Source organism: Protopterus annectens, chromosome 4.part1 (genome assembly GCF_019279795.1).
Source record: "Protopterus annectens isolate FY-2018-M chromosome 4.part1, PAN1.0, whole genome shotgun sequence".
Classification (NCBI taxonomy): domain Eukaryota; kingdom Metazoa; phylum Chordata; order Ceratodontiformes; family Protopteridae; genus Protopterus; species Protopterus annectens.
The window spans coordinates 466,675,642-466,701,802 of NC_056734.1; the positions used below are offsets into that span (position 1 = coordinate 466,675,642).

At 40.8% G+C, this 26,161-nt stretch overlaps 1 protein-coding gene across 1 annotated transcript in view; it reads left to right on the top strand.

Annotated features, from left to right (window-relative positions):
- The window catches only part of LOC122801227 (E3 ubiquitin-protein ligase TRIM35-like), a 268,937-nt gene extending 265,137 nt beyond the window's left edge, over positions 1–3,800 (top strand). Inside the window, exons 4-5 of the mRNA XM_044070780.1 lie at positions 3,522–3,541; positions 3,641–3,800. Of these exons, the coding sequence (XP_043926715.1) occupies positions 3,522–3,541; positions 3,641–3,800 (180 nt within the window). The remainder of the gene's footprint in view (positions 1–3,521; positions 3,542–3,640) is intronic.
- The last annotated feature ends 22,361 nt before the right edge of the window (positions 3,801–26,161 follow it).

Here is a 26,161-nt window from a genome sequence, read left to right on the forward strand (position 1 = left end):
TGAAGAAAATGGCATCGGCTGGTTCTTTTATACCCCTGCAGCACTGACGTCAGGGAAGAGGCGACGACATCCGACGCCGGACCAAGACTTTGGAATTCGGCCGACCGAGGACCCGCCTGATGGCAGGACAACCCATCTGTTATGACTGCAGCTCTATTAGCACTCGAACATCTACATTTATGGTAGGTACAAAACTGTACTTTTTGACTAACATGGAAAAGCATTACAAGGACACATTAAAACATAATCTATGGGCAGCAGCCGTGTATAGCTACATTTTACACAAATGTTTAACAGTATTTGTGAAACCGCTACATAGAACACGGTCTCCTCTTTCTCTAGTGGTGTAAGCTGAATGCTCTTTCCAGAAGGGGGGCAGAATTTGCCACTGTGGCTTTGAAAAGGATGGGCTCTCATTCACATTAGGCTTTGGCCAGCCTTTGAGCTGCTTTAGTACTTCTCAGACGTTATGAATATTACTGCAGCAGCAGTCTTTAAAATGAACATAACAGTTGTTTGAATGAATATACAATAACTGTATGCATTCAAATACAAGAGTCACTGCTGCAGAATAAGTTCCTCCATCTTTGGTGTGATGGGAAGAATAGCCTTTCAGATAGATAGCTGTTCTGTATGAGCACACTTGGTAAACACCTCAGTCACCCCAAAAAAAACAAAAAACAAATATAGTTCAAGCTGCTCTTCCCTGTGTTCTACATGTCCTGGTAATGTCTGAGGCGTGAGTAGATTTCTTACAATCTAGTCTTATCCAAGGGGTGTCCTGGCCTCTGTACATCAGGCAAATAATTGTTAAGATATCTGCTTCCCAGCATATTTTCCAGGCATCATAGCTTATACTGCAGCAAGAATCTTTGTACTTGGACATCTGTAACTGTAGTTACTGTGCTCACACAGTTGTACTTTGTCAGTCTCCACATGTACTCCATTGTAACATATTAATCTTTTACTTCTGGTCAGATAGCCTGCCCTTCCGGATGTCCATTGTATTGTTCTTCATTTCTGTTTGCCACTTGGAAGATTTTAGCATTCTTGTACTGTTGTGACTCGTGTTTTGCCCATTTTTAATGGGCATTCACTCAAATCTGTGCTTTTTAGCTTGTCTCAGTGTAAGTCACAGTACTGAAAACATTTGCTTGTTGTATAATTCATGCATTACATTATCATTGCACATACCCATTTCATTTAGGATGGTATACTCATCCACTGGCTTGGGCAGAGACCATAGAAACTGTCCATTTCAGTTCTGGTAAAGGTCTGTTACTTTCCTTTGATCTTTACCATTTGTATGGAGAAGCTTTGTTTTGAATTTTGTCAGTTAAAACCAAATAATTGTAGCAAACTGGCGAAAATAAAAACTAAAAACCACAAATTCACGAGTAGGACTAGTAGACACAAGTTTATTTTTCAGGTTGAGTTCCTCAGAAAAAAAAAAAAAAACACACACACACAAATTCACCTGAACGCTTTCATCAAAGTAAAATTGACTTCCTCAGAAGTTTTGAGGAAGTAAATTTTACTTTGATGAAAGCACTCAACCTGAAAAATAAACTTGTGTCTACTAGTCCTACTGGTGAATTTGTGTTTTTTTGAATTTTGTCAGTTGACTAGTTGCATGCAATTTGAAAAAGCTGTTATGGGAAACCTTGTAAATCATTCCATGCCCATTTCAAACATAAAGGCTTATTGCTCTGGAAACTTTATTTATTTTTTTTTTTGCAAATACAGTCTCAGGAAAAAGTATTCTTTATTATGATTGCCATCCTTTCAAAATTTTTAACATGCTGACCTGTCTTGTCTTACCTCCAGGCAGTTCCGTGTAATCAGGAAGAAGTCATTTTAAAGACGGTCATTGTTTCCTTTAAGAAAGCTCATCATCTGCCATGGCATGTGTTAGAAATTTTTGTGTGATAGATGTGATGGTGTTTTAAGCAGGCTGCAGCCATTTGTGACATTTCTAAAGAACACAGTCATGTATTAATTTTGGATACATCTATTGCTGCAGTATTCTGTAATTCATTCATCCATATTTCTACACCTGTTATCTCTTTTATGCATCCCTGGGTTTACCATCTCATTGCCTACCCCTCCCCCTCAACTTACTTTCATTATTGCTGGAGCTGGTCATGGTTCCTGAAGACATCCTGGTGGACAAGCATTCTCCACTTCCATCCTGGAGGGGGGGTCTTTAAATAACCCACCAGCTCCCTGCCCCTCCTTCCATCCCCTCATTGGACAGTGCCTACCCAAGGGAGCGTTCATAACGAATGCCTTTCTCCTGGGAATGGGCATGCCCATTGCCCATCCCTCCCTGCTTCTCTGTCAATCACCGGAGCTGTTAATCAAACCCGGGTCAGCTGGGTTGTAATTGGGGCTTTTTCCCTTGTATGCCATTGGAGCTGCTTCTATGGCTATTGTCTTGATGAGGGTTGCAGTAGTAGCAAGCTGAGCAGATCAGAACAGACTTCCCTGTCGTCAGCCTCATTCTTCATTAGGATCTCCTGAGAGATGTAATCTCACCACCAATCTAGTGCCTCCATCCTGTGGGCTACATCTGATGCATCTGTCATGGGAGGTACCTAGGGGGCATCCTGAAAGTTGCCCATACCACTTCTACTGGCTTCTCTCAGTTCCAAGAAGGAGTGGCTACACTCAGATATCCTTCTGTGTTGTCAGGATTTTTCACTGTGTCATGGAAAGTGAGCTCGGCCTTCTTACCAAGGAACCTCATTTGTGCCACTTATGTTTTTGTGTATGATATGTAAGTGAAGTTTATACGTTGTGTAAGTTTTGTATTATAGATGTTTTGATTCATAAATATTGTTTTTAGAGCTAGAATCTCTTTCAAATGGCCCTGTCCTGCAGGGATTTGATTCTAATGGTAATGTTCATGCATCTGCTGTGACATCATCTTTAATACACCTTTCTGGAGAGAATGCAAAATATTTGTTATGGGGCTTACCTTAAAGTTAACTAGGGCATTTAACAGGCAGTACTTACCAGAGCTGCAAATATGAGTGATCTTATAGAAATTAACATCAAGCATTGAATGAATCCCTGCATTTTTCTATTGGGGTGTCTGACTTTATAATGTTCAATTAACCAGAACACTTCTAGTTTCTTATTTTTGCTCATGCATCCATTTCTGGAAGAGCTAAGTGGCTTGAGATGATTTGGCTGTACTTGATGCACGAGTGACCATGGTGTTGTGCTGTGACAATCCTAGAAAATTTTTTTGAGAAGCCATAGACCACAGCTAGAGTGGCATGTGTCCAGGAAATGCATATGTTGTAAAAGCTTGTTTGGGGTCTGCTTAGATGTTGATAGTCTTTTTATAACTGTATTTCAATTTTTTGTATACCTGGGGAGGAGACATTTCTTTTATGCAGAAAAAAATGCTTTGAATGTGTGTTGCAAGTTTTATATTGTTAATTACTTGTTTTTTTTCTTTCATTCTCGGCCACTGAGTTTCTTTGTAACATTTTTTTTCTTGTTTTTTTCAGAAGTACAGCAGAAAACGAAGGTATGGTAAACTAAAGAATACATTTTCAGTTAACTGTTTGCAGAGCTACAAGTAATGGTACTATTGCTGATTTTTTTTTCATTTTCACCACCCTTGAAGTGCAATTTCAACTTGTGAAGACCCTAGTGACTTACCAACTTCAGCTCTCTTAGATGAAGCCAGATATGTGGGAGACCTAGGATACAACATCTGGAAGGAAATGGAAAACGTTGCGAGTCCAAATGAGAAATGTAAGTTACTTTTATACATTTCTTCATAATTCTCAGTATACTAAATTACAGCAAGACTACAATCTGGATCACTGCTGTGAAGAAACTGTACACATTATGCAGCATTAATGAATTGTTGGCTGAAAAATGCAGAAACCTCAGCTGTTATCTGTCAGTGCTCCACAGTCTTCTGTAGCTTGCAATAAAGTACATATATAATAAGTCATGGTCTTTTTCAACCCCCTGAACCACTAGAACTAAAACAGCTTCAGTCTTCTCAACACAGATATAACGTTCACAGGGTTCAGTGCCTAACCTTTATCCATTAAGTCATTACATGTCAGAATTTTCCTCCAGAAGTTATTTGCCAGTTTTCACACTCACAAGATAAAATGGTGTCTAGCTTTCTCTTACTATTTTCAGCATCTATGGCTATTCAAATGTCTGTCTGTAGACATGGTTGTGATTGTTGTATACCACTTTCTCCGTTATGTAAATACTTGACAGCCTTCTAGACCCATGAAGACTGGGTCACAGCAAACATCACCTTCAGGGACAATTTCACCAAAGAGTTAAATTATCTCAAGTCCGGTACACCAGACCACTCTGCAAATAGAAATGTTTTGGTGATCAGTGACTCTGCAGTCAGGCACACTGATTCTGTTCTCATTAGACTGGACATAAACAGGATATCAGTGAGTTGTCTTTCAGCTGCCAGGATCTCTAATATCCAAAAGGCCCTTAAACACTTTTCTTCTATAACATATGGCTACAACATAGTGGTGGCCCAAGTGGCCAGTAAACAGACTGAGATACAAAGTCATGTAGAGTGACTTATCAGAACTCTCCATACATGTTACAAATTGAATCTTTCCTTCTACAAGAATGATGCCTAGATACAAAGAAAAGATAATTGGCTTCAGCAGTTGGCTAAATAGCTGATGATGTTCTTCATTCCACATTGCTGCAGTCCTAACTATTGGGTAGTCCGCTGTCCAGTTGGCCCGAATACCAAAGTATATGGCTGACGTCGGTCAGGGCGCATTAGACTGACGTCAGTACGTCAGGGTACTAATGCGCATGACCGACGTCATAGCCTCAGTCTTTTTTGCCGCATGGTCCGATGCAGAAGCAATTTTGCGAGTGCAGGTTGGCGTTCTGAAAGTTTCTGAAGTCAGAGTTTTAGACCGAATCAAAGTTGGCTAAGTACCCCGTTGGGGAATATTTTGTTTTTTTCTTGCCTCAGTATTTAACCGGATGTCAGAAAAAGTGAATAACTGTATTTCTTGTGGGAAACAGATACCTCATAGGGATTACCATACTTTGTGTATACCTTGTTTAGGGCCTGAGCACGACGTTGTTGGATGCGCTCTTGTGCTAGATTTAACAAACGCACTATTAAGAGAAGGTTAGACTGTGCCAGGTTAGTTTTGGGAAGCGTTGTAATTATAAAATGCCGTCGGATGCTCCGGCGCCCTTCGCCAAAAAGCGCAAGGACAAAGCAGCAAAGCCTAGAGTGGAAGAACCGACAGTCCCAGGCGTCGGTTCTTTAGAAGGCTCAGTGGAGCCGGAGGTTCTGCCAGGAGTTTCTTTGGAGTCTCAGGGAGAGACTTTACTGTTACAGGATGTATCCTCGAGGAAGTAGGCCAGGCTGAGGGGCTTCTCAGGTGGCTGTTCTTCCCTCTCTTCCTAAGGTGGTTAGAGCCTCCCTTCTGTTTCCAAGGCTTCTTTGAGAGGCAGGCCAAGTTTAGCTTCAGTGGGGTTTCTCCTAGTGCTTCAGGGTCTTTGCCTAAGAAACATATGCTTAAAATGGCAGAGGATTTGATTACTATGATTAGAGGTTCTATGCCCCCTCCTGATTAGAGGCCTAGGGTGGAACCTGAGTTTGAGAGTTTTGAGCAATGTTCGGAGGCTTCTGAGTCTTCGGCTGAAGACTTGCAGGAGTATCCTCCTTATTCTGATTCTGATGTGGATGATTCTACTCCTTCAGCTTCTCCTCCTGAGGATTTTTCATTTTCAGAGACTCTGCATTCCATGAGGGAGCATTTTAAATGGGAAGGTCAAGATTTCTCTGATTCCAGGAAGAGGCTTAGGGAATTCTTGTTTTACCCCAGCATAGGCCTTTAGCTATACCTCCTGTTCTGAATGTGGTGGAAGATGTTTTTGCAGAGGCTTCCCTGAATCCTGATTCTTTGCCTCCTGCCCCAGTTAAACCGGATAGGTACTATAGGGTGCCTGAAGCTGATAAGTATCTTTTTAAGAGTCCTAGGGCAGACCCGGAAACTGTCTCTCAGGGGCCTAAAGGTGTGAAGGCCTCTGTTGTTAAAAATCCTGTCCCTCCTGATAAAGAGGCAAGGGCTTTGGATAGATGGGGAAAGAAAGTGTATACTTCTTCCACTTTAGCCATGAGGGCGTTGAATTGTCAGTTTCACATGTTAAAATATCAGAATTATCTCCTTTCACAATTGAAATCTAAGGTGGATGCTCTGGCGGAAGGTATTGAGTGTAAAGAGTTGCAGGATTTAGTTCATGTGTCTGAACAGGTGGGTAAACATTCCTTGCAGTGTGGTTTTGATGCTGTGCAGGCCTCCTCGAGGGTGGCTGCCACTGGTTCTGTTCTGCGTAGGCACGCCTGGTTGAGAGATCAGAATTTAGCTGAGCATGTTAAAACAAGGATTTTGGATGCTCCTTTACAGTCTGATGTGTTGTTTGGTTCACCTGTGGAAGCAGTTTTAAAGAAAATGGAGGACAAGGCTAAGTCTATGCAAACTGTTAAGGATTTTTTGCAGGTGCAGCCTCCAAGTTTAGTAGAAATTGGCCTACTAAGGGATGGACTTATCCTGCTTATGATTCCCAGTCTAGGGGTAGGTCTAGGCGTGGTAGGGGCAGAGCTCAAGGTTCTTTTAGGCCTAGGACAGGGAGTTCCCCTGCTCAGACTTCTGGTGAGGGCAGGGGTCAGTCCTTTCGTAAGCAGGCCCAATGACCTGCCTTTTCAGCTGCCAGTTCATTCTCGCCTGGCAGCACCTTTGGGAGGAAGGCTGTCTCTTTTCAAAGAAAATTGGGATTTAATTACCCAAGACAGATGGGTTCTGGATATCATTCACCACGGTTACAGGTTTTATTTCCATACCTTGCCTCCTTTCAAAGGCATGCCAGACATTCCTCCTCTACAAAGAACAGAGGCTCACAAGCAAATTTCTCTGTTGCTCCAAATAAGGGCCATTCAGCCAGTTCCTGTGCCAGAAAGGGGCCTAGGATTTTATTCTCGCCTGTTCCTAGTACCAAAGAAGGGGAACACGTGGAGACCGATTTTGGATTTATCTATCCTCAACACTTATCTGGACATTCCCAAGTTCAAAATGTTGACGTTACAACAGCTTTTACCTCTGCTGGGCAAAGATCACTGGATGGTAACTTTAGATCTCAAGGAAGCTTACCTTCATGTGCCTATAAGACTAAGTTGCAGGAAGTATCTGCGTTTTCGAGCTGGAAATTCTCATTATCAGTTCTCTGCATTGCCCTTTGGCTTATCTACTGCCCAGAGTATTCACAAAGGTTCTGGCTCCAGTGATAGCTTACTTCAGGCTAAAAGGAATTCAAATCTATCCTTACTTGGACGACTGCCTGATTCTGGCTCAAGAAAAGGAAGACCTTCTACAGCATTTGGAATATGTCATAGCAGTGCTAAGATGCCTAGGGTATTCTGTGAGCGAAATAAAGTCCAGTCTAGTACCCTCTCAAAACATGTGCTTTCTGGGTGTGAGACTGAATACAGCAGCCCAGATGGCCTTTTAACCCCGGACAAACAAAAGAATCTTTCCAGTTACTTCCATCAACTATCTCTTCAGTCCGGGCTGACTGCAAGGACAGTCCTTCAAGCCTTAGGGTTCATGGCATCTTGTATTCTGGTGCTTCCCAATGCCAAACTGCATATGAGGAAGCTGCAATGGTATCTCAAAATGTATGGACACAGCACTGCCAGGATTTGGACACTGTCATTCAAATAATACCTTGCATTCAAAAGGAATTTTTGTGGTGGGCTCAGGAATGTCACCTAAACAAGGGACTCTCTGTGACCCGGCCAGAGGCGAGTCAGATTCTAACGACAGATGCCTCAGACATTGCTTGGGGAGCTCATCTAAATGGAAAGTGGATACAAGACAAGTGGCCTGCCAGACTACAGCATCTACATATCAACATGAAAGAGATGTTAGCAGTCCAGTTTGCATTAATGGCTTTCAAGGAGTTACTTCTTCCAGGGCAGGTGTTGATTCTAACAGACAACACAACTGTCATGTGGTACATCAACAAACAAGGGGGAACACATTCTTACCCATTGTGCAGGCAAGCAGTGGTTTTATGGGAGACTGCGCTCAGCTTGCAACTAACTCTTCAGGCAAGGTTTCTGCCGGGAGCACAGAACTCCTTAGCAGATGTGTTAAGCAGGCAAATCATGGATCCCCACGAGTGGAAACTGGATCTTCATGTATTTCAGAAATTGACAGTGTCATGGGGAACTCCAGACATAGATCTGTTCGCTTCTCCACTAAACCACCAGCTGCCAAAGTTTTGCACAAAGAGGTTTCATCACACAGCTTGGAAAGTGGATGCTCTTTCTTTCAGTTGGAAAAATCTTCATGTGTATGCTTTTCCACCTCTGCCTCTTCTCCCAAAGGTGCTTCTAAAGGTCAGACAAGACAAGCCAAGGATGATTTTAATAGCTCCAGATTGGCCTCGGCAGCACTGGTACCCATTACTGAGGAGTCTGGTAAGGAAGCCCCCATGGCCTTTACCCTTGATTCCACACCTGTTGTCTCAGAGGGACGGTCACCTGCTCAATGTCAAGCTTCACTCTCTTCATCTAACAGCCTGGCATATTCTGTTTTGAAAGACAGCAGGTCTCAACTTCCTCAACAAGTTTTAAATGTGATTATGGAAGCCAGAAGACCTAGTACAAGGAAAGTGTACGCAGAAAAATGGAAGAGATTTTTATTTTGGAGTGCAGCAAACAATTTGGAGATTTCTGAGCCAAATTTGAGTGTGGCTCTTCAATATCTTACTGAGTTATTGGACAAAGGTTTGTCTTTCTCTTCCATTAAGATTCATGCTGCAGCAATTTCAGCTCACTATGATTGTGACCCACCATTGTTTTCACATCCTTTGTTCAAGCAATTTCTTAGAGGGGCAAAGAATATGAGACCCCCACGTAGAGCTCCTACTCCTGCTTGGGACCTCAATTTTGTGTTGGAGAAACTCACTCTACAACCTTTTGAGCCTGCAGCTACTGCTGAATTGAAATATTTGTCATGGAAGACTGCTTTTTTGTTAGCCATTACATCTGCAAGAAGGGTGTCTGAATTGCAGGCCCTTATGGCGGTTGAGCCTTTCCTGATTTTTCATAAGGATAGGGTATCTTTACGTACTAATCCTTCCTTTATGCCTAAAGTGGTTTCTAGTGTGGCTTTAAACCAAACTATTCATTTGCCTACCTTTTATGCAGATCCCCAAAATAAAGGGGAAAAGATTTTGCACACTTTAGATGTACACAGGCAATTGCGTTATTGTTTGAGCAGGACTAAGGATTTTAGGCAGTCTCAGCAGTTGTTTGTTTCTTTTGCTTTGAGTTCAGGGCAAGCCTGTGTCAAAACAAACTATTTCTAGGTGGATTGGGTTTTGCATTGCATTTTGTTATTCCCATCATGGCAAGGAGATTCCAGTTGGGATTAGGCCTCATTCCACTAGGGCTACTGCCACTTCAACAGCATTTCTAAGGGGGGTGGCAACTAAGGATATTTTGGAGGCAGCTACTTGGAGTTCAGTGCATACTTTCTCTAAGCATTATCACCTTCCTCTCTACTCTAAGTCTAGGGCTGGTTTTGCCACAGCTATTTTGCAAGGCATGTTGTCAGTTCCTGCTTCCTTATGATTTGCCAGCCTCCCTTAACTCTGCTTTGGGATTCTACCCAATAGTTAGGACTGCAGCAATGTGGAATGAAGAACATAGTACAGTTTTGTACCTACCATAAATGTAGATGTTCGAGGATCCACATTGCTGCAGTCCAATTTACCTCCCTCCTTCCCTCTGTGTTTAGGGGTGGTTGTGTAGGTGAGGTTATATTCTGGTAATTTTGTCTATATTGTACATATTTTTGGTGCAGGTATGTTTGGAGTTTTTGGTTTTGGCCTTATCTTTTCAGGGTCTTCTGACATCTGGGGCAAGAAAAGACTGAGGATATGACGTCGGTCATGCGCATTAGTACCCTGACGTACTGACGTCAGTCTAATGCGCCCTGACCGACGTCAGTCATATACTTTGGTATTCGGGCCGACTGGACAGCGGACTACCCAATAGTTAGGACTGCAGCAATGTGGATCCTCGAACATCTACATTTATGGTAGGTACAAAACTGTACTTTACTCCATGGGGGTCCATTATGGTCAGCATGGGATGAGATGCTTGACAACCCTATTTGCTTTGCAAGGGATGGCCTGCACTCTCATTCCAAAGCTTCTGCATGCTAGATAAAACCTTTGTTCCTCCATAGTGCCATTTTTTGCACTGTCAAGCTAATGGACATCCAAAGTAACTAACTTATCATATTCAAATAGTAACACATTAATATGGCTGTGCTCAGTGCCAGAAGTCTCAACTCACTGCCCCTCCTTCAGGCTCTCATGCTTTTGGAGCATATCCTTATCTACTAAAAGTTCTGTAACTTGGTTTAAATATTTAGAAAGTACTCCCTCCCTACTCGAGTTTTCCACCTACTATGCCTTCATCCCTGTTGGCAAGTGTGTTTGCTTCTCTATGTTGTTTAAGGACCCATGTCACCTCTAAACAGGTCACAGAAGACCACAAATGGAACTCGTGTTCTATATCACTCTAAACAGAACCAACCTTCAGTTTTAGACTGTTCCAAGACACCCTCTGTGTCCCCAGAAAATCATGTAAGGTTCCTTTATATACTTGAACTAATTCTGTATAAATAAGTACTCCAATTATTTTGGCAGACCTTACCTCTTCCTCAGTAAACTGGAGTACCTAAACCTCCAATGTTGGTTTTGTTCAAAAGTTCTTAAATTTAATAAACAAAAGCTCTCTGGACCCCATTGTTGAAAACAAAAACACTAAAGAACATAATATTCTCAAACTATATAGCTTCTTCGTATACTATAACCCTTGTCTCTCTTTCTGTGGAGAACTCGTATCATAAACTAGTTACTTTTACCTTCCAAATCTTTAAACCACTGAAATCAGTATCTGTGAATTCAAGGATTTCAGACATGGTAATCTCATCAAATTTTATTTTGAAGTTTCAAAATTCACTTATAGCAACATCATCCCAGATGTTGCCATGGTAGGTAGCTTCACAAAATAATTCTGTGCCCACTTAGGTAAATGTATAGAACTGTCAGTCTCAACAGATCAAAATATAATAGTATATTTAAAAACAAACCACCCTTGTGGTCCACCAGCGTAAATAATCTCTACAAAAAAGGGGGAACAACTCTTTACAGTATACGGATGGTCAAAAGACGCTCATATCAAGGGCAACATCAGGAAATTGATTAAAAATTGAATACTTTTAGGTCTGATAATGCAGACTGTGACCATAGGTTTGTAACTGCTCACAGTTTCACATGCTGACCTATTTTTAGCTACATTACAGAACTAATAAATAACACCCAGCATTGCTTATCCATAATGACACCACCTACTCTGATTCAGTAAACTTGTCAGCCTACTAGCAAACACATTTAGTGTGAATTTAACTCCAGATATGACTATCCAAAGCCCATGGAATCTATCAGCCCCCCCCCATAGTATCAATAAAGACACCATATAAAAGATGGTCTCCAACACTAGAAATACTTCCTTCATAGGTTCTGACAGTATACTTGCTGTTAAATAAAACTGCATTAAACAAGTCCAGGCAGAGATGCTCCTTCAACTGTTTAACCTGAGTTTAATCACTGGCTTTGTCCCTGAGGTTTGGCGCAGGGCAGTAGTGATGTCACTCCTCAAGGGTGACCATGCCACTGGCCCTAGGAATTGTAGGCGCATTAGCAAAGACATGGAACATATTATAACTGACCTGACTTACTGTGGCACTTGACACCATCCACCCATGCTAGCAAGGCTGCTAAGTGTAATGCATTATAAATAGATTCCTGTGTTGTTGTGTAGTAAGCAGAACAGCAAATTGAGACAAAGACGGAACCCACATGGTATGGGTGCAGGTGCCTCATCATAGAGAATGAAGGTGACCAGTGGTGTCTCATAGGGTGCAGTGCTGAGATCTCTCTTGTTTGGCATTTACTTTTCTGATCTTCAGACCATGAACCAAGACTTGTGGCTAACAAAGTATGCAGGCAGCTGTAAACTGGAAGTCATTGTCAGGCCCCCCACAGATGCCAGAGCTGTTTAGCAAGAATTTGTAAATACCTGGTGTACCAAAATGGGCTCATATTAAATGCTAAAAAATACAGTTTTGTCACATTTGAGAAACAGCCCCTCCCCAGCATACAACAAGGACATAGACAACATCAAACTCCACAATGAGAATGTTGTTACAGGCCTTGGAACTTGGGTTGAGAATTCCCAATCTGTTGACAACCATAGTCAGCAAATGTTCTACTCAGCACAGCTAATTGCCAAAGGAATATCCTCCATATCTAAAGTAGTCATTGTCCCCTTCTATTCAGCATTGATTAGATCAGTTATTGAATACATTGTCCCCTTTGGTACTTGTCTCACTATACATATCAAGCAACTAGTAACACCCAGGAGGTTCCAAACTAAGACAATCATTTGCTTAAAAACCCTAAGCTACCAGGAAAGACTTGGAAGGATCGTCTCTTTATTCAGTATCGTACAGACTTCTGAGTGGAGATCTTTGCCTTGTGTTGCCTTCCCTAACATTATGGACCTAGATGAGCTGGAGGAATCTAAATTTTCTTCAGCAGATAAATAAGTAAAACACAGTAGAGAGAGAAGTTCATTATGTAACTCCTTCCCACCACTGGAATAGGCTCCTGCTGCCAGTCAAGTAGTGTGATACATTATTTTTCTTCAGACCAGAACTGGATAAGTGGATGTGTATTCACAAGTTCATCCCTGGTTTGACTGACCTATCCTTCCTTTGGAAAGGAGGTGCATTTTAAGGGTGGGTAGTGGCAAACTCTGATGCCTTTATATTTCCTATGATCTTATGGGTGAAAGATTTCCTTTATTTGTTTTTCTCCGTGGGTGGGTGGGTGTGTGTGTGTGTGTGTGTGTGTGTGTGTGTGTGTGTGTGTGTGTGTGTGTGTGTGTGTGTGTGTGTGTGTGTGTGTGTGTGTGTGTGTGTGTGTATTTTTTGCCGTTCTAGTTCCCCTCTTAGCTTATTGGTAGCATTTGCTTGTGCTTTAAACAATCAGAAAGGAACTTGTTTGAGTTTGTCTGTTTTGTTGTGGCTGTTGGTTTGACAGAACTCCATATGGAAAAGGTTTCTGGTTTTAAGAAATGCAAGTCGTGTTGGCATAACTTGCCACCACTGGAAGATATGTTGTATAGTATATCTGGTTGCTAGTCGTCTTAAGGAATGTAAGATTTGAAGCAAATTTGCAATTCACATCAGCACAAGAGAGCAGAGGGCCTGTGGCAGTTCCACACTGGTGTGAATTGCTGCTGAGATGTTGGCCCCAGGAGCCTCTGTGCTAATGTAGGCTCAGAAGACAACCTTGTTTCTGGCATCGCAACCAACATGGATTAAGCCCCCTCCACCCACAACTGCTTTCCTACCAGCTTTATCCAGGAGCCATTTCTATTCTGAGTCTGCACCTGCGAGAGCTTCTTGGTGGCAGGATAGAATGTGTCTACATTTCTGGCCAAAATGGATTAGGTAGTATGAGCTTGACTCTTTTTGTTATCCTTTGGCCATTCTCTTTAGTGGTGGCACCCTCTAAAGGCTGTGAAAAAGGAAGCACACTGACTCCCCTTTGGAGCTTCCAGAGTCCGACATAAATACTGCTAGAGAAGCTAAGTTCCATATCCTCCTCCAAATACCCCAAGTTTAGAGAGAATTTGCAGTTAATGCAAGAGAAAATGGGGAGTTTCAAATCCTCCCCTTCTCTGGCTTTGGAAAAAGTTCTGCAAGAGGCCTTTAAGTCTCTCTATTGTCACCTTCTTTGATGGCCCCCTCTAGTAAATGACATGGTGGTACTAATTTACACTGGTATGTGGAGGGAACTAGATGCTGTGGCTGCAATGGCTAGGAGGCCAGACAGGGTTTTCTGACCCTGTAACGAATGAGGTTGTTGGATACAGAATCTATTTGTTGATTATGTTGTTTCAGTAGCCCCATAAAGGGTTTTAACCCTACAGAGGCCATCCGTCTATCCCACAGAGAAGGAGAAAAGGGAGGTGGACCACTTCAGAAAATTGAAATGTGTGTCTTGTACGTTTTCACTTGGGGAACTAAGCTATGTTGAGTTTTCACCATAGTATTATGCAAGTGATGGCTAGTACACTGGAAAAGATATCAGACAATGAGCTGCATATAAATCTCATACTTAAGACAGTTCCCCTTTTTGTACTGAGCAGTCGTGCATTGCTCTTTGGCTGCAGCACAGTGGATGTGGCAGAGAGTATTTGGTGCTGGATAACAATGCTGCATGATGCCTGTCTCACCATGCAGATTTCCAAGAGAATTTCAAGTGATCATTCTCCTGTTTCATTGGTTCTGATATTTTCAGACCTCAGGTTAAGGCTAAATTGGAGGATAGTGAAAAGGGAATGAAGATCTTAACAGCTGTTAATATAAAGTTTACATGTTTGCATTGTCAGTTCTCTAGGAATCAACCGTTCCCATCTCAGAAGTGATTTTGACTTTGTCAGCAGCAGTAAAACTAGCAGCCAGGAAAGAACAAATGTGGTCTTCATAGGTTGGCACTAGGCTATCAGCAGTAGGGCCTATACAAGCCTAGCCATAACAATTCCCTGGCTATTTCTTCCCACACTATTTACTTCCCTGGACCCCTGTCTAGCTGGGCGACTGACGTGATCCCCGGGGTGAATTTCCTTTCTCCCATCCAATCGTCAAGGTTCCTTTTGAAGAGGGCCAAAGAGGCACTCTGCTTGACATGTATGGGCAATCTATTGCAGAGTCTGGGGAGGCTCTGGGTCAGGAACTTATCCCTCCAGCATGTTTTGTTTATTGTGATGACAAGGTTTAGATCCCTGGAGCGTGTGGCTCTGAGGGATTGGGATTTCTTTAAGTGTAGCATGTCCAACAGCTCTGGGTTTGACATGGCCTTGTATGTTAAGCAGAGATCGCCTCTGAGTAGACGATATGCGACAGAGTATATCTGGAGTTTTTTAAGGCTGTCAGCGTAGGGTATCTGCTTTAGGCCTGTGATTCTTTTAGTGAGGTATTTCTGCTGCCTTTCCAGGTGTTGCAGATGTCTTGAGAGGTACATACCAAACGGGGCGTTGTATTCTATAATGGGTCTAATGAGGGATGAGTACAGTGGGACAATGACCTCCCTTTTTTTGGATGAAAAGCCCTTCGTGATGAGGTGTGCCACATAGAAGGATTTCCTGACTGTTATGGCCATGTGGTTATCGAAGGTGAGACCACTGTCCAGCTGTGTCCCTAAGTCTCTTATCACACTTTCGGTGTTTAGTGTACTGCCACCTATATGGTAATTCACGGATACATGTTTTTTCCCAAAGGGGATAACTATACATTTCTTGGCATTGAGCTTGAGCCCATGGCTCTGGCACCAAGCATCTGTTTCTGTAAGGCCCTTTTGTAGAATATCCACATCATATGGGGATTCAGTAATGGCTCCCAGTTTGCAGTAATCTGCGAACTTTGTTAGCCAGAGTCCCTTAGTGTTGGCCTGTACTTCAGAGAAGTAGATGCCAAACAAGAGCGGTCCCAGGACTGAACCCTGAGGTACTCCACTTGTCTGGAGCTGGATTTGGAGTCTGCTACTTTTACAGTGTGGGTTCTATCAGTAAGCCAGTTAGCAACCCATTGGGTGACGTAGAGATTAATGCCCAACTTAGTAAGTTTATCTATGATTCCACAGTGGGGGATGATGTCAAAGGCCTTGGCAAGGTCTAGATAGGCTGTGTGGACCACCTTACCCTTGTCCATGGCTCTGGAGACTGATTCAAAGAAGTCAATCAGGTTCAGGAGACAAGATCGGCCCTTCACGAACTCAAACTGGGTGGGGTCCTGTGTTTGAAGGTTGCCAGTGTCTTTGTTTATAAGTTCCATGGCCTTGCAGATAAGACTCATCAGACTGATGGGGCTGTAGTGAGATGGGCCATTTAGGGGGTGAGAGGGGGGTGAAGTTGGCACTGAATCGATCTGCCAGGATATTGGCAATATCTTTGGGATCAGTATATTTAATGCCATTCTGTTTTAGCTCAGAGCAGATCTGAGAATTGCCATTTAGATTCTTGACATAGTTATAGAATACCTTGTGGTGGTCTTTGGGATCTTTGGCAATTTTATTTTTGTAACTAGCTTTGGAGGATTTTATGAGGGATCTCAGTTTCTTACTGAGGCTGGGGAGTTTTTGCATCCTGGGATTTTCCTCTTTTCTGCAACAGTTTCTTCCTTTTGTTGTAAAGTTTGTTTATGGCAGGGGACCACCAGATTGGCTTCCTTTTTTTGGATGAGAGCATCTTGGTTCTATTTGGGATGGAACGATTCATGCATGAGTGGATGTGCTCGTACAGTGCCTTAGTGTAGGATTCAGCAGTTGAACTTTCAGTTCCCGTCTGCATGGGTGTCATGAAGTTTGTCACTTCCGACTTGAGTAGCATGAAGTTGGCTTTGGAGAAGTTTTTTATGGAGGTTTCCTTACTGGGGGGGGGTGGGATGTGGATGTTAAGGGTGATTAGCTTATGGTCAGACCTGACTAATGAGGGGGTGACCATAGGAGTGGAGCATCAATTTCCCATGTTGGTAATGACCAGGTCTAGGATATTGTAGCCCCTGGTGGGACTATGGATTTAGTTGATCCAGGGCGTTGGAATTTATGAATTCCAAGAACCGTTGGGTAAAGGTGTTGGTACATGAGTAGTTTTCCAAGTTAATGGCAGGGTAGTTAAAATTACCCAGTATTAGGGTGTTTGGTGCTATCTTAATATTTTCCAGTATGTTTAGAAAGGTGTAGTGAGAATCTTGGGGTATGGGGGGGATCTGTAGCAAGCTACAATTTGGATTGCAGTCTTGCCTAGTGTTAATTGTACCTGGAGAATTTCAGACGCATTGTGTTGGGCAACTAGCCTGGTGGTGTGAATATCCTTGGTAAATATTGACACTCCTCCACCTTTAGTATTTCGGTCCTGGTTTGGTGGCCGAAAAGTGTGGTAAGAGTTGTAGCCTGGTATTGCAGGGGTGCTCTCTGGAGCCTTGAACCAGGTCTCCGTTATTGCACAGTCTTGATGGTTTCCATGGTGAGTGCCATCCTACTGAAAGAAATTCTCAAACAAATTAGGGTTTTTGCAGCCCTCTGGTAATGAAGGCTGCAGCAGTCATCTTTGAAGCCTTATCTGACTGCTGCGCTGTGGAGACAGGAACTGTCTGTCCCTCCACTTGCCAGCATGAGAGGTCATCACATGCAACTGTTGGATAGCTGACATAGTATGCAGGGGCTACCTAATCTGTATCCTTTCCCCTCAGTAGACACGTGTCCAATTTGTGGAGCAAGGTCTACACCTCTAGCACCCTGGCTTTCAGGGCTTTTAAACTGCCAAAGTCTCCAGTTAAAGTTCCAAGGAACCCTCTTATCCCAAATTAAGGAACTTTTCTGCAAGGGGTTAAAATTTGTGCCTACTTCTTCCAGTAACATTTCACAAACCCTTATTGATCTTAAAATGCTTGTGCGCAAGAAAAACTTAGAGTTATTGTTTGATAATGGAACAGGGAATAATTCCAATACCTCCACCCAGGTTAAGAAGAAAAGTACTTATAACCTCCCTCTTCACCCACAATTAAACAATTTTGAAATACAAATTGAGGAAGAGATTAGATCAAGGTTGTATAAGGGGAGAAAATTCTTTAACCTCACGAAGGAAGATAACCAGTTACTGGCTTCATTAAAAGAGAACCAATATCTTAGGGTTATGATTCTGGATAAAGGAAGGGGAGTGGTATTTACGGATAGCATCATCTACTCTGTCAAAATTTTAGACTTGTTGAATGACACAGATAGGTATGCTAGAGTTTCGAGGAATGAGATTAATGTTGCATACCGAAAAATTGATTTCATGTTGAGAGAAATATTAAGGGTAACATTACTTCAGAAACATTTAATTATTTGACTATTGACAAACCCAGGATACCATCTATCTTTGGGATCCCCAAAGTCCACAAAAACATAGAGGACCCACCCCTCAGACCTATAGTGTCTGCTGCAGGCTCTAAAACATATCCATTAGCTAAATATTTAGCTAGAGAGTTAAATAAAGTTTGGACTGAGAGGGAGGGGATTCTCAAGTATTTATGGGATTTTTTGAGAATCATTAACCAGAGTTTATTTAAAGATGAGCTTATCTTTGTAACCCTAGATATTCATGATTTGTTCAACGTGATACCCCATACCATAGGTCTAGAATGGTTTGAGGAAGCCTTAAGTTTTAAGGGAAATGTCCATCATGCGAAGGTTTGTCTTTTCATAGAGTTAATGGAATTGGTATTAAGGAATAATGTCCTATTCTTTGGTGGGGGGGGGGGGAGTTCTATCAACAGATTAGTGGGGTAGCAATGGGAGCAAGTTGTGCTCCCATGTATGCTAACTTAGTATTATCCACCTGGGAAGAGAATTTCATTATACATTCTCATTACTCTTAAGTATGGGAATTATTATCGCAGGTATTTGGATGATATATGTATATTTTGGGTAGGACCTAAAGAATACCTTATGAGTTTATTGATTATATCAATAACACTACTGAGTTTTTAAAATTTACCCACACCATTTCCCATGAAAGACTAGAGTTTCTCGATGTATTATTAGAAAACATAGTAAAGGCAGGGAACTTCAAATCTAATATTTATAGGAAAAGCACATTTTCCAATTCCTATCTCTTTTACACAAGTACCCACCCATTTCCTCAGAAGAGAGGAATTGTGAGGGGGCAGGTTATTAGGAGCCGTAGGATGACATCTGACGATGCTGATTATGAATTTGAAAGTGCTAAATTAAAACAAATGTTTATTGAGAGTATCCAATTGCTCTTATTGAGGAAATCTTGGTGGAAATCAAAAAAGAAAGACATAATAAATTTGCCCCAATATTAGGGAAGCCTAGAATATGTGAGGAGGGGAGAGGGATAGGACCAATCAGGTAAACACTAATCTGAGTAGTAATTATATATTTAATTTCAGCACTGAATCTACCGGGATTAAGAAGATGGTTGCCACTAACTGGAATAAATTTAGTAACTTTTCTGACCTGAGTATTTTTGTGGACCCCGTAAAATTTACCTATAGGAAGGGTAGGAACATAAAAGAATTACTGGAAACCAAAAAGAAAAGAAATTCTAGAAAGAGAACAGGAACATTTAAATGTGGAAGCTGTTCCCGATGTTCTTACATCCTCCAAGGGGAATCATTATTTTTAACTAAAAGAGGGACAGATCTCAAAACCAACACGTTTTGGAACTGTGATTCCTTGGGGGTGATGTACATTGCTTTGTGTGACACCTGTAGGGCTTTTTATGTTGGAAAAACCACCAGGAAGTTCAAAAGACATATATATATATGAGCATACAAATGATATAAAAAATAAAGATGAAACCAATGCTTTGTATAGACATACTAGCATTTGTCCATCAGCTAAATTTGTTTTTTATGTAATAGAAAAAGTAGAAGTGGACTCATGTGCGGGGACCTTGGGAGAATTGTTTTGGCAACTCAAATTAGAAGCCAGCAAGAACCATGGACTAAATTATTTTATTTCCTTAGTCCCAGTTTTGAAACTCAGAGCAACTAAACTGTAATAGTTATTTTGGCCACTGGATGGAGGATATATTTTACTAAATTTTTACAGCTGTATGATGCATATAACATTTATTTAGTATATTTATGGAGTTTTTTATGCATTTTACATATTTTTTAAGCATATTCATGGTAATATTTTGTATTTATATGAATTTATATGCATCTATTTGAATTAATTGAAGTGGATTTATTGGTTTTTATAACGTTTTTATTTTTAAAGGATTTTCTAACTAGTTCACTTTAATATTGTTCTTAATTGCATTAAAGAAATGATTGGATGAGTGTTCAGGGGAGGGATATATAAGCAAGGTTAGCTTACTGTTCATTGTATTGTCTGAAGAAGTCTTTTTGTAAGGACGAAAACGTATTGGTATTTGCAGCGTTAGTGTATTAAAGTGAGCTTCCTTCGGGCTTCATTGTGTGGCAGTTTTTACTGTTCATTGCAGTTCTTTGGACTCTGTGCCATTTTTTCTAAAGTGGTTTAGGTTTTGTGTTTTGGCACATTCTCGTCTTGTGGTTACTTGTGTCAGTATGGAGGTGTCCGAGAGTTTATCAGGCAGCCCTATGGAGGGCACCAGTGCTGCTGAAAACATTTATGAATGGCTAGCATGAGTAGAAGGCCAGCTCACACAACTTGTGGCATTGCTAAGCCAGAGACCGAGTACTGGTGGAGGTGGTGAGAGTGCCTCCACGCTTTCCTCACATTCGATTTCTGTTTTGGTGAACCCGGACACACAAGGGTGCAATTCTTTTGATTCCAGGAAACCAGGAGGTGTAATTCCAGGGGAATGAGGACGTAGCTACGTTCAGCTTGCAGTCCCAGGACCTAGCAATGGAGGAAATGAAGTATGGAGACGATAGGGACGACCGGGAACACTTGCAGCATTCTATTAAATCTATAAACTCTAATTTTAGGAACGGAAAGAGTAAACAAACCAGGCTCGACAAAAAACTAATGGCGCTCTTCAAAAGGAAATTAATGAGACTGGTAGCATGGCCGTTTTGAATGGTGCAAGAGTTGAAACAACCGAAATGGACTGGGGTAGGGGTAATATTGTTTTTAACTGGCTTAAAACTAATTGTACATTTTCTAATTATGTGTTTCAAAGCCATACAATTAATTCTACTGACACTCACAATTATAATTACAATGTCACCCACCTACATGATTTAATGCTCAAATACAAAAGTTTGTGCTTGGACAATAGTTATTTAAAGGAGTGTGTGTGGAGAGGGATAGTGCCAAAGGGACTTAAGACTATATAAATACCCAAATAACGTTAGAGAGGGGAGTGAGTTCCATCATGAACTATTAAAAATTTTTAACAGTTGTGGATTAGAAATAGTGAAGGCTATAATAAAGGAGAATGAAAGGGAAACAGGGAAACTATTGACAGAAATTAAAGAAGTAAATAATTTAATTATTACTGACTTACTTTTTACTGTGGAAGATGAAAAGGCCAAATATTATAATATGAAGGACAAGATTGAGGACAAGTGTAAATTTATTTATTTAAGGAAATGTAAGAAATTGGACCATGACATTGCTGAATACAGGGATAAAACATGCTACCCTAAGCCCAAAAAGAACGTGTTTAGGAATTATCAGACTAATTTTTCCATTGTAAGTGATGGATTCCCTCTGGGGGAAAAGGGTGTTGGGGTGGGATGGTATGAGGATTCTAGGGGTAACTTTAGCAGTCATGAAGCAGGATATGACTTAGATAACCCAGAAGAATTTCCTAACCTAAGGAGATCAAAGAGGATTAGGAGACAGGGACCAGTAAATTATTATTATAACAGTAGAGGGGGCTACCCAAACAGGAAGGGACATTAAGCCCAGATAGGAGTGGGGCCCTGTTTTCGCTATCCAATAAGGATAGAAATTGTATAGTTACTATAGGGAATAGGTATAGTTATCAGAAATGTAGTATATACAATTACAGTGCTGAAGAAGTCACCCCTACCCATTTTAAACTTTTCTGCAAGGGGTTAAAATTTGTGCCTACTTCTTCCAGTAACATTTCACAGACCCTTATTGATCTTAAAGTGTTTGTGCGCAAGAAAAACTTAGAGTTATTGTTTGATAATAGAACAGGGACTAATTCTAATACCTCCACCCAGGTTAGGAAAAAAAGTACTTATAACCCCTTTCTTCACCCACAATTAAAAAATTTTGAAATACAAGTTGAGGAAGAGATTAGATCAAGGTTGAATAAGTGGAGAAAATTCTTTAACCTCACGAAGGAAGAGAACCAGTTACTGGCTTCATTAAAAGAGAACCAATATCTTAGGGTTATGAAGCCGGATAAAGGAGGGGAAGCTGTGGATAGCATTGACTACTCTGCCAAAATGTTCGACATGTTGAATGACACAGATAGGTATGCTAGAGTTTCGAGGAATGAGATTAATATTGCATACCGAAAAATTGATTTCATGTTGAGAGAAACATTAAATGAGGGTAACATTACTTCAGAAACATTTAATACTTGACTTTTGACAAACCTAGGATACCATCTATCATTGGGATCCCCAAAGTCCACAAAAACATAGAAGACCCACGCCTCAGACCTATAGTGGCCGCTGCAGGCTCTAAAACATACCCATAAGCTAAAGATTTAGATGGAGAGTTAAATAAAGTTTGGACTGAAAGGGAGGGGATTCTCAAGGATTCATGGGATTTTTTTGAGAAGCATTAACCAGAGTTTATTTAAAGATGAGCTTATCTTTGTAACCCTAGATATTCATGATTTGTTCAACGTGATACCCCATACCATAGATCTAGAATGGTTTGAGGAAGCCTTAAGTTTTAAGGGAAACATACATCATGAGAAGGTTTGTCTTTTCATGGAGTTAATGGAATTGGTATTAAGGAATAATTTCCTGTTCTTTGAGGGGGGGGGGGGGGGTTCTACCAACAGATTAGTGGGGTAGCAATGGGAGCAAGTTGTGCTCCCATGTATGTGCCTTAGTGTTATCCACCTGGGAAGAGAAATTCATTATACATTCTCATTACTCTTAAGTATTGAAATTATTATCACAGGTATTTGGATGATGTGTGTATATTTTGGGTAGGACCTAAAGAATTCCTGTATGAGTTTATTGATTATATCAGTAACGCTACTGAGTTTTTGAAATTTACCCACACCATTTCCCATGAAAGACTAGAGTTTCTCGATGTATTATTAGAAAAAATAATAGAGGCAAGAAACTTCAAATCTAATATTTATAGGAAAAGTACATTTTCCAATTCCTATCTTTTTTTGCACAAGTGCCCACCCATTTTCTCAGAAGAGGGGAATTGTGAGGGGGCAGGTTATTAGGAGCAGTAGGATGAAATCTGACGATGCTGATTATGAAGTTGAAAGTGCTAAATTAAAACAAATGTTTATTGAAAGAGAGTATCCAGTTGCTCTTATCGAGGGAATCTTGATGGAAATCAAAAAAGAAAGACATAATAAATTTGCCCCAATATTAGGGAAGCCTAGAATATGTGAGAGGGGGGGAGAGGGCTAGGACCGATCAGGTAAACACTAACTGGAGTAGTAATTGTATACTTAATTTCAGCTCTGAATCTACCGGGATTAAGAAGGTGGTTACCAATAACTGGAATAAATTTAGTAACTTTTCCGACCTGAGAAGTATTTTTGTTGTCCCCCTAAAATTTACCTACAGGAAGGGTAAGAACATAAAGGAATTATTGGAAACCAAAAAGAAAAGAAATTCTAGATAGAGAACAGGAACATTTAAATGTGGAAGCTGTTCACAATGTTACATTCTCCAAGGGGAATCACTATTTTTAACTAAAAGAGGGATAGATCTCAAAACCAACACGTTTTGTAACTATGATTCTTTGGGGATGATATACATTGCTTTGTGTGACACCTGTAGTGCTTTTTGTGTTGGAAAAACTACCAGGACGTTCAAAAGACGTATATATGAGCATATGAATGATATAAAAAAATAAAGATGAAACCAATGCTTTGTATAGACATACTAACATTTGTCCATCAGCTAAATTTGGTTTTTATGTAGTAGAAAAAGTAGAAGTGGACCCATGTGTGGGGACCTTGGGAGACCACAATCGAGCATCATGAATTGTTTTGGCAACTCAAATTAGAAGCCAACAAGAACCATGGACTAAATGATTTTATTAACATTTGTCCATCAGCTAAATTTGGTTTTTATGTAGTAGAAAAAGTAGAAGTGGATCCATGTGTGGGGACCTTGGGAGACCACAATCAAGCAACATGAATTGTTTTGGCAACTCAAATTAGAAGCCAACAAGAACCATGGACTAAATGATTTTATTTCCTCAGTCCCAGTTTTGAAACTCAGAGCAGCTAAATTGTAGTAATTATTTTGGCCACTGGATGGAGGATTTATTTTACTAAATTTTTACAGCTGTATGATGCATATAACATTTATTTAATATATTTATGGAGTTTTTTATACATTTTACATATTTTTTAAGCATATTCATGGTAATATTTTGTATTTATATGAATTTATATGTATCTATTTGAATTAATTGAAGTGGATTTATTGGTTTTTATAACTTTTTTTATTTTTAAAGTATTTTATAACTAGTTCGCTTTAATATTCTTAATTGCATTAAAGAAATGATTGGATGAGTTTTCAGGGGAGGGATATATAAGGAAAGTTAGCTTACTGTTCATTGTATTGTCTGAAGAAGTCTTTTTGTAAGGACGAAAACATATTGGTATTTGCAGTGTTAGTGTATTAAAGTAAGCTTCTTTCAGGCTTCATTGTGTGGCAGTTTTTTTACTGTTCATTACAGTTCTTTGAACTCTGTGCCATTTTTTTCTAAAGTGGTTTAGGTTTTATGTTTTGGCACATTCTCCTCTTGTGGTAGACAGCCAGAACAGGTAGTTCCTCATTCAAAGCACAGAGTGCTTGCAGCCAGATTACTTTCTTGCTGTTTGGCTTGTCTGCTACACCCAGCATATTCAAAAAGTTCCTGGCTGTAGTAGTTGCTTGCGGCAGGACAAAGGGCATTTACATTTACCCATACCTGGACAACTACTTTGTTCATGCCCCATCCATGGAGGAGACAAAAACAACCCTGCAGTTCACACTGGCTTGCTTCCAGTTTATGGTACTATTTCTAACCCTCCTGAAATCAAAGCTAGTGCGCTTCTATGATGCCCAGTTTGTGGGAGCTGATCTGAACATGATGAAACAGGGGTTTTGTCAATCTCAGAATGTAATTTTTCTGAACTGTTATTTTGCTGCTATAACACAGCAGACTCCAATTACAGTCAAGTAATTCCTCACGACGTTGGTGTACATGGGCTCCTAAATGTTGATCATGTCACCTGACGGGATTTCATATGAGAAAGCTATGTTATAGATGAAGAACAAGTGGTGTCTTCACACCTACTGATTGATGAATTCCTCATGACGTTGATGTACAGGGACTCCTGAATCGTGATTGTATCACTGACAGGACGTCATATAACAAAGCTGATGTTGTAGATGAAGAACAGATGGCACCATCACACCTACTCACTGCAGTGCCTCTTCCACTGGTGTGTTGCATCAAACAGGAACTTTTGTGGTACATATAGCAGGTAAAGCTCAATCTGAGGGAGTCTGATTTTGTCTAGGTGGGGCACATTCTCACAGTCAGCACAACAGAGTCATTAGACATGGCATGGTGGGGCTCAATCAAGGAAGAGGAAGATACAACAGATCCTAGAACAAAACTCTGTATAAAAAAAAAAAATTAAAAATCAATGAAATGCCTGTAGTTATCCATTAAAGCTTTGAAAAAACCCTGCCCTACATACACTAACAGTACCACTGTAATAGTACATCACAAAATGAGAGTAAAAGTCTGTTATGTCCTATGAATGCTGGCCTTGTAGGCATGGTACTTGATGGATGCTGAACATGGATGCATTTTTGAATTTGGTTCACAGGTGGAATATGCCAGAAATAGGCCCCCACACCAACCATAATACAAATAACTAAAGAACATTTTGCACCAGGATGGCCACAATGGCCTGGGCAACAGATGCTTTTACAATAAGTAGGAATGTTTTTTTCTGTACACATTTTGTTCCATCCTTCTTCCCTTTGGCAAGGTGAACAAGCCCAAAGATGCTGTTCGTGACACCTTTTTGCCCGAGACAAATCTGGTTCTACCGCCTGCTGAGCATGGCATGATGGAGGCTACTTTGTTGCCTCAGGTTGTAGACCTCTTGATCCAGCACAAGACTTTACTCATACACCTCGACCTGAGGGCCATATGGCTGATAACTTGAATGATCTAATAGTCATCAAACATGTTTTCAGCGAACATGTCTGCTATCTTTTTAGGGATAGGAAGTCAAATGCAAGAAGGTAATACCTAACAAATTGGGAAAAATGCTTCCTCT